Source organism: Zingiber officinale, chromosome 9A (genome assembly GCF_018446385.1).
Source record: "Zingiber officinale cultivar Zhangliang chromosome 9A, Zo_v1.1, whole genome shotgun sequence".
In the NCBI taxonomy this organism is placed as follows: domain Eukaryota; kingdom Viridiplantae; phylum Streptophyta; class Magnoliopsida; order Zingiberales; family Zingiberaceae; genus Zingiber; species Zingiber officinale.
Genome location: NC_056002.1, coordinates 135,889,813 through 135,902,262, shown reverse-complemented (window position 1 = coordinate 135,902,262; position 12,450 = coordinate 135,889,813). Strand labels below are relative to the sequence as shown.

Sequence of the window (12,450 nt, the reverse complement as noted above, 5' to 3'; positions counted from 1 at the left end):
TCGACTAATGTATTATCTTTGGTTCATGACGTTCTTATTGTTGAATTGATATTTTGTCATCATTGCAAGTTGCAACACATGAAATCTTCCATTGCAATTTGCACAGATTTGTCAAGAAATGCAGAAAAAAAGATTCTTCCATGGTTTGTTTGTCGGGTTACGTTTTTCATAGTTCTCTTTTTTTGTTGCTTAATCTTCTATGTTTTTTGAGACAAGCAAAGAGTTTGTGTTGTGATTCCACTATTGAAACTTTAGTAGCATAGACATACTCCTTCCCTGCTCGTGCTTGCAAATTTATATGAATTTGGTAATAATTAACTTGGCAGTACTTTTGGAGATTGCTACTTTTGCATGAGGATGATAAATTTCTAATAATTTGTAGGAATGGTAACCTCAAAATTTGGAAAGTGGCATGCCTTGACAGCTTTTGAAGTACTGAAAGAACTTTTTTTTCTTGGTTGAGCTCCATTTAAGTTCTCCCTTTCCTTGTTCAGTTAAAAGGTTTTTCCTCTTCTTATCATCTTGAGTTGTTGATTTTTTTTTTTTTTTTAAATTTGTTGATAGCTTGTTATTGGTTTTAGTATGTGCAATATTAATGTCCAATTTAATATTGAAACTGCATTGGTATGTTTATCTTTATTGGCAGAATTGAATTGTTTCTTTATATATTCTTTATGTTGTGTAACGTGCTTTACTGATTAATGTGTGTTGTTGTTTTTTGTTTTCATGACTAGCAGGACATTATTATATCTTTTTTGGTGGGCACGTTCAATGCATGGGCAAATGACTTATGGGGGATTAATGAAGCCGACCACACATTACCATCTATTGGCTTTTTGTAAATGAATATATTTAGTTGCCTTTTTGGGGGGGAATTCATGAAGCTAAGTATTAATTGATGACTTATGTATATTTTTTGATGCTAGTTGTTGGGTTTTTGTAAAATTTTTAATCAGAATATCGTGTGATATAACTTTTGTAATACAATGATCATATTTTTGAATAATATATTTTGTACAAATGTGTTTGATTGGATAGTAAAATTGTAAAATCAATAATATATTGGTGAAAAAATAAGTGTTACTGTTAACCGGTAAAAGTGCTACATTTTAAAAATAAAATACAAATCTAAGTGTTGCATATGTATCAATAAGTGATGTGTATAAGAGGTGAAAAGTTTAATAAAAAGTGATGCATTTAATGAAAAAAGTGTTGTATTATTGGGTTAAAATAATTGTAAAAAGTGTTGCTATTAATAGAAAAAAGTGTTGTAATAGCTTAAGAGTAACAAAAAAAAAGTGTTGTCGCTGGAAGAAAAAAGTGTTGCATATAGACAAGCGTTGCCTTTGGTATATATCACAACAGTTTAAGAAAGTGTTGCATAAAATGACAAAAGCGTTACATTATATCTAACATGACAGGACCTGATAAGATAGAATGAAAAACGTTACCTTAGGTATAATGCAATATTTATATGGCCAAAAACAACACTTTAGTGGTGATGTCTTAGCCTCAATTTGTAGTAGTGCGGCGAGGGAGAGGATGAAGCCCTTGGCCACGGCTTTAATCACGAGGAAACCGTCGCGTGGCGGATTTTGGAGAGAACGACTATAACATAGCAAGGAGAAGGCATCGCGAGCAAAGAGGAGGAAACGACGAAAAATGAAGAAAAGGAAAAAGAAATAGAAATAAAAAGAAATCAACATTTCCTCGCTTAAATGGGTAGCTAAAATAGGTTTTCCCGGGACCCAAAATTTATCCCTGTAACTGAAGCCATACGGTCTCCGAAAAATTTCAGAAATTTTTTTAAAAATTTTGAAAAATTTCCTTATCATTATTCTCCATTTTTCGATATTTTATATTCTCCCCTACTAATAAAAATTTAGTCCCCAAATTTCGTTATCTACCACCAACAAATACTAACAACAGGTAAAGCGTATAAATGTTGAATGGTAAATTAAATCACATACCTCAAGTGAAAAGATGGGGGTATCGAGCTCGGATCGTATCCTCGAGCTCCCAGGTAGCCTCCTCGTCCGAATGATGCTGCCATCCGACTTTAACCAGGCGGATAGTCTTGTTCTGCAACTGACGCTCTTTCCGGTTCAGAATCTGTACTGGAACCTCCTCATAAGTGACGTCAGGCTGAACGGGAACTGAGATATCTGTCAGCACATGTGTCGGGTTGGATACGTATCTCCTCAGCATAGATACGTGGAATACGTCGTGAACGCCTGCTAGGGACGGTGGTAGTGCCAGCCGATAAGCTACTGCTCTAATCCTCTCCAGGATCTGGAAAGAGCCAATGTATCGCGGAGCTAGCTTACCTCTGAGGCCAAATATCTTCACCCCTTTCGTGGGTGAAACTCGCAGAAATACATGGTCGTCAGTAGAGAACTCCAGGGGTCTGCGTCTCCGATTTGCATAACTCTTTTGGCGGTCCTGCGCCTCTGACATCCTTCGTCTGATAGTACGGACCAACTCTGCCTCATGCTGAGCTCTATGAGGTCCCAACAACTGGGCCTCCCCAACCTCATCCGGAGGGTGGGTGTTCAACAAGGCCTACCATACAACGCTTCAAACGGTGCCATCTGGATAACCGAATGAAAGCTGTTATTGTAGGCAAACTCTAGCTACCAATGGTAAATGATCCTCCCAACTGCCTCCAAAATCCAATACACAAGACCTTAGCAAGTCCTCCTACTGTAGTCGGCATCGACGTTGTCACTCTCGTCTCCATCGCCCTCGTAGACTACATCGCTATCATCTTCTATGCCTTCACCCACTGCTGTCAACACCTTCACGGAAATATTTTTTTTTCACGGAAATAGCTGTTGACACCTTCAAGATTGGGATAAAGTTAAAATATTTTTTTTAGATTTCCCTTCCATTTTCTTGCACTCCGATTGTGAGGGTAAGGAATTCGACGTCTTTTTCCCTCACCGAGGTTAACACTTACCCTTCATTCTCCTTTACCTCATTAGCTCACTCCTCAAATAATGTTAAAAGTTTTTCTTCCCCTTCTTTACCCTTCCCTCCTCTTCCCTCATCTTTTCCCAAATACTCCGTTAAAGACCAACCTCTAAAATATTCGTCCTACTAAAATTTAAAATTGGATCCTCTTATTTATTTTTCTAAATATTTTACCACTCTGCACTAATAGAAAATATCTAATGTGGTAAAAAGTGATTCACTCATCTCAACGCTTCCGCCAATTCGTCCTTAAGTCAATACGGAGAAAGTAAATCATAAATGACTATTAACCATTAGTATACATGATAAAAATATGAGAGGTATAAATATACTAAATTTTAACCTTAAGATCTCAGCAATGATCAATGATAGCAAACATCTCATACCCATAGAGATGGTGATATATCGGCAAGCATTTAAGTGAGTAGGTTCAATATGTTTTGACCATTATGAATTTTTACATACATTTTTCTCTCTATCGACAAGAATCTTTTTGTACGATCTCGGGGTCATTAACAACTACTCGTTCCCTGTTTTTTGTAAAAAAAAAATAGACAAATAAAATAAATGGGTCAAACTGAGAAACTTGCTACTTTTAGGGGTTAGATTAAAATATTCTCGTAAAGCGACATATTTACCGAAAACATATTCCTATTTCAATTCCAATTTATCCGATCCCTTTTGTATCGGACGTTTTCGGTCTTCGCTTGCCTATCGATTTCGTGACCGTCTTGCCCAATTCCGTTCCGATCGCTTCCGATCGCCTAATGCTGGCAGATCACTAGACCGATCGCCGGATAGCCACTGCAACTGGCGCAAGAGGTAGGGATTCCATGAACTAGATCGCGGGGTTCTTCCTCGATTAGGGTTCTTCCCTTCCTTGAGCAAGATTAGTTTGTTTGAGCTGCTGATTGGCTTCGATTGCTGGTTTTCCTGTTTATTCCATCTATATTCCTTCGAGCTTGAGCTTAGCTGCAATGAATTAACTGGACGACTTCGTAACTTTGCTTCGATAATTTAGCTCGAGTTGTTCGCTTGTTACTGGTTTTCGTCAGGATTCCCTTTAGTTTATGGTTCTAGTGTACTTATTTCGTTTCTACTTTTGAATCGAATTGTATATTTGGGGTTTCGTTCGGTTTCCGTCACATGGAGTTTGTCTGTGATTAATTGAATTGTTCATTCTGTTTTTTTTTATTATCATTGTGTTAGCTGATGGTATTATGCGTATGAATTGTCCTACTCAAAGGGTTTGTGTATCTTACACTTTAGTGGCTTCCCTTCTTTAGTCTGTAGTTGTCGAGTTTCATGTCATTATCAGCGCCTTTTCTCTTCGTAGTGTTATCCGAGGTTTTATTTGGAGTAAACGGGAAATCTTTCGATCTTTACTTCAACTTTGATTTTGCAGGTCGTTGATTTTGAAATCCCGGACACTATGGTTTTTGGAATTTGTTTTGAGATGTTAGTAGCGTGAACAAGATGGGAGAGTGCATTCATAGGAAGGAGAGGTGGATGTAAGCTTTTTATGGTTGGTTAAGGATGAAAATGGCGGGAAGTACGAGGATGGAATCAACTTCAAGCAGTATGGATGGAAGTCATGGAACAAACTTCCCTCCCGCCTATCAAAATGGGCAGCGTGGGACACATTTACCTCCTGGTTTGGAGAGGTCCGGAAGCTTCCGTGAGAACATGGAGAACAGAAGTCTTTTTGCAGGTCCTGGTACATTGCGAAATGCAGCTTCTTCATCAGAAGTACCAACAGTGTCACAATATTTACCATTAGATACATTTTCATGGGGTGAGCAAAGGTTTTCTCGCACTGGAGAAATAAGAAGGGTTTTGGGTGTCACAGTGGAGGATCACACTTTTGGATCTGCACAGTCAAAACCAGTCCCTCCCATTGCACCAGAGGATCTAAGGCGTTTGAAAGGCAGTGTATATGAGTCATCAAACAGAGCACGGTATTCTTCCTATTCTTCGTTCATTGACAGTGAGATAGTTTATCTCACAATTTGTTGATGCATATCTTTCATGTATCTTACAAGGCACCATATGTACTATGATTGATAGTTTGGACGAACCTTGTACTATTTCACTCTATACATGCAAATAGTTTGGACTGAAATTATCTTAAAATGAACAAAAAATATTCAACCATCATATCTATTGTATATTTAGCATGTTAGATTGTTAATGATGGAAAAATGCACCAAACTTTTCATGCAAAGTTGAATAACTACTTTAGTTCTGTAAGATAGAATGATGGTAGTTATCAGTGAGCCTTAACTACTCTTTTACCAGGGAGAGATCAAAGTCATTTCAAGACTTGGCTATGAAATTGGACAGATATCGCAATTTGGTCTCACGGAAACGACAAAGAATGGATCAGTCAAATGAGAAGTCAGGCACATCAAATCCAATGAAGATGGGAAATCAGACTCATCAAAGTCCAACAGAACTCGCAAGTCCTAGACTGGAGGACAGAAAGAATGCAATACCTAACAAACGTATTCGCTCCTCGATGGCGGAAGTACGGGTTTGTATTTCCTCTCAATGCTTTTTGTGGATTTAAGCTATTGACTTTCTCACTTCTCAAAGTTTAAAGAATGATAACTAATTGGACTTGAATGTTTTAAATGTGTTATCAATGGACTTGTGAAACATTATTGGCTACACCTCTTCTGAAGACTTGGACTTGCTAAAACTTAATTCCGATTCTCTTCTTATGATATTTTGTGTCTAATATCACTCTAATAATGCATGTCTTTGGTCTATTTCTAAGAATAATTATGCTGAGTATACATTTGTTGTCATTTATTTTGCTTTGTGATACTTAGTATGAAGATCTAACTTGTGATAGTTAGAAAATGGCATTTTTCCTTTTGTCCATCAGTCAGAAGTTCGTGGTGCAATTCCACCAAGGCAAGGTGTGGTCGAGAAGGATAGGAATGTGCTCTTTGAGAAGGATAAAACTATGCTTCGGGGTTGTAATGGAGGATCTGTTCCTTCAGAAGACAAGATGTGTGGACTCCCTCCAATGGGTGATGGATGGGACAAAAAAATGAAAAGAAAACGTTCTGTTGGCCTTAATAGAGTGATGGAAAGTGATAGAGAGATTAAGTCGATACAACAGAGACCTAGCAACGAATCCCGCATGCGATCGTCTGATGCCATTTCTTTCAGGTATTATCATGGAGGATTCCCTGTAAGTTGTTTCGTTATTTTGCAAGCTTAACATCCTTGGTAAAATGAGATGGTCTGGTGCTACATCTTGGTTTCTTTAAAACTGATTTGTGCTCTAGTTAGCTAGCAAGATTGAGCATATAGTTTCATTCTGATCTAAAGTATAACTGCTTTGAAGAGTCCAATTGAGGTCTTAAACATAAAGAGTTAACCCTTCTAGGAAGTAGTTGTTTTGCATTTTAATGCAAATGATTTTCCACCAATTTAGTTCTGCAGCTAAATGTAGTACTCTGCAAGTTAACCAATTTATTAGTGATTCTCATAGGGATCAATATGAAAATTGAAATCTCTAAAACTTGAATAAACTTGAAAGTGGTCTCCAGAGTTTAGTTATGCTCTTTATATACACCTTATATAGAGAAGAAAGTTACAGTGTCTTTGTAAAGGCAAATTATTATATGTAACAAATTATTTTCAAGTGCATAAAATTTTCTTTTTTCTTGCATTGGTTACCTAGACAAGGGAATGATTACAAATTTTTAACTTTTTAAATAGTTAGAAAATTTGTTCTTTTTTTAAATTTCTATGGAGACTGCTTGATATGTATTTTCTTTCATTTTTTCCATTCCCTGTTTTCTTGCAACTTATATGTTTCGTTTCTGATTGTTATTGATTTCCGATGTGTTCACCTTATTATATTCTTACTAAAATTTTGTGTTTTGGATGTAAGTTTGTTGTGCAAAAGTTGTTTTCAGCTCTGATATTAAGCAAAATATACAATTTCAATATATTTTATTTCTTTTTCTGTCAGTGCAGGAATGAACATTAGCTAATTTGGAACTTTGATTTCTGTTATTATCTTAAATATAAGTATTGATATATGGGTATCCTATATGTTTCAGTACATTAGAGCATTTAGTGATCTGCAAGATCTAAGGTGTTGATATTCTGTTTATTTACTTTTGAGTAAAGAGTTTAAGATCTTGAAAAGGCTAAAATTCATATTTGACATTGTTAATTTCATGGTTCTGGCTATTAGAGTAAAAAGAATGTCTTAGAAGTATGGTGAACTTTACCTAACATGATGAAAATTGAGATCATAGTTGCTTTCATGAGTTGTGCATTTTCTTCTGATCTAAACTTTGAAATTGGTATGTGCTGCTTCATCTGAGTTTAAAATAATGAAAAAGAAAAGAATTTTTGTATCAAATAAGCGTCAAATTTTATTCGTGCCAATTGGTAATATTGTCTTTATCCTTTTCTTTTACATAATTTTGTTTCTCCTTTTAGCAGGATTTAGAAAACTTTACAAAATTTTTGAATTTCATCTCGCAGACCTGGCTTGTCTAGTGGAACCACAGTAAGTAACAAGATGGATGGCTGTTCCCAACCGAGTGTTTCTAACTCTCGTGGCACACCTAAGATTGAGCTAGAGAGTGGCTCTGTTCCTAATGAAAGGCGAGAATTTTCTAGTGGAGTTGACAATGAACGAATCATGCATAAAGGCGGCAATAAGTAGGTTTTTATTGTATTATATATCAGTTCTCAGATGAATATTGTTTCCATATAAATTTATGTTTAAGGCTTCGGAAGAAGGCAGTGACTTTTTGCTCTCATTTTTTAAAAAATAAACTTTCCCTCCTTTTCTTTACTCTCCATTCCCCTTTTCAACATGCAGTAAGTCTAATTTGGTGTATCTTGATAACAGGCTAAATGTTCATGATGATGGTCAAGCTGGAAATCAAAGTTCTTTGGTAAAAGGGAAAGCATCGAGGGGACCTAGAACAGTTTTAGGTGCTTCAATGAACTCATCACCTAGTTTTCTTCGTTCATCCGGAAACATTGATGGGTGGGAACAAGGTACTGGCGCAAGCAAAGTTCAGTCTTCAACTGTAGCCAATCGCAAACGACCAATACCTAATGAATCATCATCTCCCCCTGTAACTCAATGGGTTGGTCAGCGGCCACAAAAGATCTCTAGAACCCGAAGGGTTAATGTAGTTTCCCCTGTCTCCAATTTGGATGAAGCTCAATTTTTAGCCGAAGGATACCCAACTCCTGAGGTTGGAGCTAGAATGACAACAATGGACAACAGTGGGCTTTTAGTTCCTAGGGTCATACCCAACAAACTGAAACATGATAATGTCCTTTCTCCTGCTGTATTGTCAGAAAGTGAGGAATCAGCTGCTGTTGAAAGCAAGTTTAAGGATAAGGGAAATGATAGTTTTGAGCTAGAAGATGGTGCACAAACATCACTTAAGGTGTCAAGTTTTCTTTTGCCTACAAAGAAGAACAAGACTCCTCCAAAAGAAGAGATTGGAGATGGAGTTAGGAGACAAGGAAGGAGTGGGAGAAGCTCAGTACAGTCAAAAGCTTGTTTACCAGTAGCAAAGGAGAAAATGGAAAGTATTGATGCAAATAAACCACTAAAGAACAAAAAGATGGGTCCTGAAAGGAGTGAAAGGTTTGTGAAGGAATGAAAATCTTTTTCCTACTTTACTTGTGAATTGGTTTATTATTACTAAATCAAACAATTACTGCATGCAGCAGGATAGGTCGCCCTCCTTCAAAGAAGATGTCTGACCGAAAGGCTTATGCACGTCCACAAATCATGACGAGTGTGTCCTCAGAATCAGCAGGTTCCATATTCGATGCCAGTTAGTGACTATCTGGTGTTTTCCATTTCGTTATCGTCATCTGGGCTTCTTATTTGATTAATTTATGTAGGAACATCAACTGATGATCGTGATGATTTACTCGCATCTGCAAATGATGCTCGCAGTGCTAGCTGTAGGTTTAATCTTAGACATATTTTCTTCCAGTATCAAGTGGATTTACATTATGGTTCATTGTGCTGCACATTTGCTTTTTCTTGCTTTGCAGGTAATGCCTGTTCTAACAGCTCTTTCTGGAAGAAAATGGAACCTATTTTTGCATCTCTGACACTGGAGGAAATATCTTTTGTCAAGCATCAGGTTGGTGTTGATTTTGTTACTAGCAACAATATGTTAACATTTGTTGATCTCACTGTGGTTCAAAGTTTCTTATTACTGAACGCACCTTTCTCACAGATACATTTTGCCGAGGAGGTAGATGCAAGTTTATCTGACTGGCCTGAAACTGACCATGAGGTAATATTGTCCATATCTAATTTCTAGATTGTCTGTAATTATGTTGTATTGTATTCATCAATACAAAATGTTATTTACTTGTAAACGTTCTTTTAGTCTTGGACCCTAGATGTTTTAGGGATTTGCAAGTATAGAATACAGTTTCTTTCATTTCTTTGTCATTTTCTGAGAATATCATATTGCAATATTATTGATCATTTTGGACAATTTTGTTGACTTGGATGACATTTTCTTCAGTGTTACATATAAGTGTCCTTTTAAATCAAGTGCCCATAGGATAAGAGTTCTGTAAGACTGTTATGAATTGTCTATGCATCAAAGTGTAGGACTATTAGATAGCAAAATATGAAAAATTAATATAAGAGATATGAAAATACAAAGGGTTGATGTATGAAGTTATTGAAGAGGTCAAAGTTATAAAAAAAAAATCACTAACATTTGAGAGCTTTTGAGAGCGATTAGTTATAGATCCAATAGATAAAACGAGAGAAAATGGGTTGGGATGATAGTCATGCTCAAAGGTGATAGATTGTATAGTTTGGTGAGTTGAATCTATTAGAGTAGATTGTGTAAAGAATAGAGGGTGACCAAAGAACATATTATTCAATGATATAAAGCATAATTTAATTTTTGAAATTACCAATTATATGGAAGAATAAAAATTTATAGCTGACAACTAATGTGTTTGATGATGATCTTTTGTGATCTGATTTTGATGTGGGTCTTTAGTATGGTTTACCACACAATTCCCTTGTGCACCTTGCTGCTCTCAAGGAAATGTCCCAGTCCCTTATTGCAGCATATGAGTTTAATTTCAATACTATCTATTGCTAGTATTACCTTGTAATGTATCTATACTACTGTCAACTATAAGTTCCTCTGGTCAGTTTTCTTTGACCTTTTTGGTTCTGTCATAACTTATGATTCATGTATGTTAGCTTGTTCTTTAGCAACATTTTATTCATTTATTTTCTTGTTTCAAAATGATTTCTATTTTGTAGATTAATTGCATTTTTTTTAGCTCAAGCAACAAGTATCACTCTTGAACCATCTTAGTGAGATGTTATCTGGAGTTGAGTGACATGTTGTCTGTAATAGGGTGGTCGAGGTAGTTCAAGTCATAAGGCTGGAATTACAAAGGTTGCAAAACAACTTGCAATGGCCTTTGCTAAACGAACACTGGAGAGATGCCATATATTTGAGAAAACTGGTCGAAGCTGCTTCAGTGAATCAACTTTACGGGATATTCTCTTGTCAGGGCCTCCAAACAACATTGACACTAGCCATACTGATGGATTTGGTTCCAATAGTTATGTGGATTTGCGCAGTGGGGAATTTGGTGTTCGGCAAACAGGTATGCTTTCATAATTCTTCTCCAATCAGAAACATTGTTAGGCATCTTATCTGCAGTGTTTCATGACTGTCATAAACCCCTTTTTGTTGCATTTTTTTTTCTTTGCATGTTTCACATCATTTTTATTTTATCTTGATATATGATGTAACCATTGTGTTTGTTGTTTATTTGTTAGTAGTCTCAGCATGCTAAGACTGCATGTGTTGACTGTTTAGTTAGCATGCCCCATAAGACAGTGTTAGAGTGCATCATTTGATGCATGCACTTGTTACTTGACGACCCTTTTAGTGTCAGAAGGCTGGTCTAGCAGCTAATCCAACACTTCTATCATGTTCTAAGCATGCAGGCTGGCGACTCTGATCCATGCCGAAATACAGTATACAATAACAGTTGACCATTTGAGCCTTGGATTTGGATCTGAATGGCTGAGCTAAAACATAATAGTATGTTGGCGGTCCTCTAGTATCTACAAGTGCCTTTATACGACGTTAATGCAATATTTGCATTTCTGTTATTGGTCATGAATTTTGAAGTGCATAATGTAGCATCTATCATCCTCCCACAGACAGCTAATGAACTAAATACATACATTTTGATCTTGAGTTTCTATGATCATTTATTTTGAGTGGGGTTTTTGTGGCCTTTAGTTGGAATGAAACTTAGAAGCCCCAAGGGAATGGTCTATTGACTGCATAGTTGTTGCCAAAGACTTCATCCTGTGGTAATTTGTCATGAAGAGTATTCTTTCCCTTTTAACTGTGTTGGAAAACTGGTTATAAAAAATTTGGACTATGTTATATGGATTTCAGGTCTAACGACTGAAACATGGGCTATGTTATTTGGATTTCAGGTCTAACGACTGTGAAACATGGACTTGGTAAAAAGATGGACCGAGGTCTGTCGGATCCATATCAAAGTGTTCCTCAGATGGGTGAGCATGCTGTTACTAAAAGGAAGAAGGAAGTGCTTCTAGATGATGTCACAGGCGCTGCTTCTAGATCCCTATCCACTCATGCTCATTCTCTGGCAACTAGTACAAAATGGAAAAAGAGTGAAAGAGACCAGGAACAGAATAAAGACGCATCAGGAAGAAGCTCTACTGCTAAAGCCGGTCGTCCATCATTAGGCAGCGGTAGAGGCGAACGCAAACTGAAGACAAAACCTAAGCAAAAGATAGCTCAGTTGTCAACTTCAGGAAATGGCCTTGGCAGAGTCACAGAGACAGACAGCGTCACATCACCAGCATTGCGTGAGGCATTTGAGACGGTCAATAGTTCGATTGCTAAATTTGATCAAGAAGTTGAATTGCAAAGTTCAAGTAACAGGGCGCAGAATTCGTCTAAAGAATTTGATGATGGTATCTTTACAAATCTTCCACTTAATGGGATAGACCCCATTGATGAACTAGATGTTGCTGAAGGCCTGGGCGGACAAGGCCAGGATATTGCATCCTGGTTGAATGTCGACGAAGAAGCATTACAAGATCAAGATCTAGTCGGCCTTGAAATTCCAATGGATGACCTTTCAGAATTGAAGTTGAACTTTTAAAGAAAGCCGACCATGCTGTATCTGGATATTGAGAATTCTAGGTCAGACTCCATTTTCTCATAACTAACATGTGAAATTGTCTATCCCAGGTCGTTAGGAAAATGTAACTAGGACGTTATTCTTTGATATAATTTTTGAGTTCTTGGCAGATCCCAATTGTTTTCTGTCACCCAGCGCCGTTCGAGTACCAAATTCCAAAATCCATCAAACATTTGTGTAAATTCTACCACGTCATTATTTTGCATTATATAGCTTGTCTAGTCA

The 12,450-nt window shown here is 36.9% G+C and overlaps 1 protein-coding gene across 1 annotated transcript; it reads left to right on the top strand.

Moving 5' to 3' along the window:
* Window positions 1-3,627: 3,627 nt before the first annotated feature.
* LOC122019630 lies at window positions 3,628-12,450 on the top strand. Its single transcript, XM_042577084.1, has 13 exons — window positions 3,628-3,795; window positions 4,379-4,931; window positions 5,272-5,506; window positions 5,864-6,153; window positions 7,489-7,668; window positions 7,862-8,617; window positions 8,701-8,810; window positions 8,881-8,943; window positions 9,037-9,128; window positions 9,225-9,292; window positions 9,394-9,412; window positions 10,383-10,638; window positions 11,489-12,450. Exons 2-13 carry the CDS (start codon window positions 4,510-4,512, stop codon window positions 12,184-12,186), a joined length of 3,189 nt encoding a protein of 1,062 aa, XP_042433018.1. The 5' UTR covers window positions 3,628-3,795; window positions 4,379-4,509; the 3' UTR covers window positions 12,187-12,450.